Here is a 2,500-nt window from a genome sequence, read left to right as displayed (position 1 = left end):
GGGCTTTGTTTTTTTTTTGGACCAGTAGCATGCAGGCTTTGTGCATAATCGAACAGTTATGGCAAGCATGTACGTATAATCAGAGCTGGGTCGATTGTAGACTGTTGCCGATTCCAAATTACGTGACAGAAATTGTAATGCCTTACATTACACATTTTAGGTAATGTACCTTTTAATTACCTTTTAACTTAATTTTAATGTAACGTTGATCGCATTGACTCAAATAGGATAATACTGCACCGCACTGACGTTAAAATGCAAAGAAAAGATATCCAATTTGTTGTTTTTAGCGAAATAAAGTGATTTGAGCATTATATTACAGCACTATGTGATGATTTCCCAAGCCGGTGTTCGTGAAAGACCTGCAGGGGGTTCGTGAATTTCATCAAAAGCTGATAATTAAATATTTTCAACATATCAAAATAAAACACTGGCTAAAATACAAAATATTTATTTACTTGCATGTCATGTAGGCATTTAAAAAAATATTATATTATATTATAAATAAATAATAAAATAAAAATTAAAATATATATATTTATATATATATATATATATATATATATATATATATATATATATATATATATATATATATATATATTTTTTTTTAAAAACAAATCATGGATAATTTATTGCTGTTGTGTAAATATATGTAGTCAATAAAAACAGTACCTGTAGTTTGATAATGAGTATTTTAAAATGTAATTTAAGTGCTTAATTTCCATGTAATCGGTTACTGCCCTGCTCTGCATAAAATGCGCACGAGTGCTGAAGGAAAACAAAGCCAAAACACTGGTATTTTAGGCAGTTTGGGAATGCCGTCTGAGAAAAAGTGTGCATATGGTCAGTGCGCACGGTCATATTTAATGTTGAATCTGTGTCCCAGTGACTTGAGAACGACTCGTGCCCGGCTGCTGGACATGTTCACCGATGCCACATGTACCCCAGAGATCATGAAGAAATCCAGTGATGAATACTTCGCTCTATTACAGGGTTTGTGCACTGTATTTTTCCTCTCCAGTCAGACGTTTCCGTTTTTTTTTTTTCATTCATTTGCATTCGTTCTGCTCAGAGGCATGTTCTTGTTGTTGTTGTTGTTGTTGTTGTTATAGGATTCATTTTGCCGCTGGATGGAACCACACAAGAGAACAAGCTCCGGTTCATCCAGAACTTCAAATGGACCGACACTTTACAGGGAAATACTGCAAGGTGACTCGGAGAGAGCAGGAACTGATACGCAATGTGGTTTAGCACGGTGGATTTCGAATGGTTTTCTTTTTAGGACCCGTCTTTTATTGGCTGGTGCAAAACGTAAACGAAAATGATCAATACATGAAGCCTCTATAAATGCATCAATTATGTCCTGTAGTTCATTCTTAGACTTTCAGAAACTATAAGCCATCAAAACACACAACGCAAAATGCAAATGATTTCATGCATTTTAAATTTGGCTGCACTTTCTGAAAAATTTAAATGCATCCCATTGTATTCATTTCAGTTTTAGGTAGAATTATCTTCTAATAATGAATTGCACAAAGCACATTTGTTCTCGCTCATGTGTTTTCTGTAAATCTCGTGTAACTTGTTTTTAGTTTGTTTCATGCTGACATTGATCTAATTCGATGAGCTTCTGTGAACGTGTCAGTTGAATATGAGCTAGAATAACGCAGTGTTTTTCAGCGCCCAGCAGGATGCGGTTTTTGAGCTGGTGTCTATGGCCTTTAATGTGGCCGTCTGGTACACCAAGTTTGCCTCACGACTGGCCGGAAAGGAGAAGTAAGTTACATGTGCTCTGGAGCGATCGCTTGTGATTGAAATGATTATTCTATGATATAAAACGGAAAATAGAACGTATTATATGACGTGCTTTAAGAGGTTGCATCTTGCTGCACGCATGCAGACTGATGCATTTGTTGAGAAGTTCAGAATAGTTCCACTTTTAAAACCAGACAAGTTAATGCATGATTTTACTGTCATATTAAACCGTGCATAGTCTGTAATGTATTATATGTGTGAGTGTAATAAATTATATTAGTTGAATTGTATTTTTAGTATTTGATTAAAGACAGGTTGCCTTTGCTTTGCATTTTAGTATCACAGAAGATGAGGCCAAAGATGTTCACAAGAGTTTGAAAATCGCCGCCGGACTTTTTAAAACCCTTAAGGTAAAAGCATGCTTGTTTTGCGGAAAATTAAAGCAAAAAGCCAGCAGAGTGCCTGTAAATCACTGTAATGCGTGCTCGTGGTAGTCGTCCTGCTCGAGCCGTGATTACTGAATGTGCTCGTGTGGTGTGTTCTAGGAGACTCATATTCCTCGGCTCATCACTCCAGCAGAGAAGGGACGAGACCTGGAGCCGCGAGTCATTGACACCTACATCGTGCAGAGTCAGGCAGAGGCTCAGGAGGGTAAAACACACCGCCGTGATCGCTGGAGAGCTGCCGTGTGTGTGTGTGTGTGTGTGTGAGAGAGAGAGTGAATGAGTGTGTGTGAGAGAGA

General features: G+C 37.4%; 1 protein-coding gene across 2 annotated transcripts in view; it reads left to right on the top strand.

Moving 5' to 3' along the window:
• brox (BRO1 domain and CAAX motif containing) overlaps positions 1-2,500 on the top strand; it is an 8,463-nt gene that overhangs the window by 974 nt on the left and 4,989 nt on the right. The window contains exons 1-6 of one of the 2 annotated variants that reach the window (XM_043219697.1): positions 1-69; positions 890-996; positions 1,116-1,212; positions 1,684-1,779; positions 2,096-2,168; positions 2,304-2,409. The exon at positions 1-69 is cut by the window's left edge and continues 50 nt beyond it. In XM_043219697.1, coding sequence (XP_043075632.1) covers positions 59-69; positions 890-996; positions 1,116-1,212; positions 1,684-1,779; positions 2,096-2,168; positions 2,304-2,409 — 490 coding nt within the window. In that variant the 5' untranslated portion in view covers positions 1-58. The remainder of the gene's footprint in view (positions 70-889; positions 997-1,115; positions 1,213-1,683; positions 1,780-2,095; positions 2,169-2,303; positions 2,410-2,500) is intronic. The other variant, XM_043219695.1, reaches the window with a different exon arrangement.

The sequence above is a fragment of the Puntigrus tetrazona genome, chromosome 20 (genome assembly GCF_018831695.1).
Source record: "Puntigrus tetrazona isolate hp1 chromosome 20, ASM1883169v1, whole genome shotgun sequence".
NCBI lineage: Eukaryota > Metazoa > Chordata > Actinopteri > Cypriniformes > Cyprinidae > Puntigrus > Puntigrus tetrazona.
The sequence above is the reverse complement of the archived record's forward strand: the minus strand, read 5'-3'. Positions and strand labels throughout refer to the sequence as shown.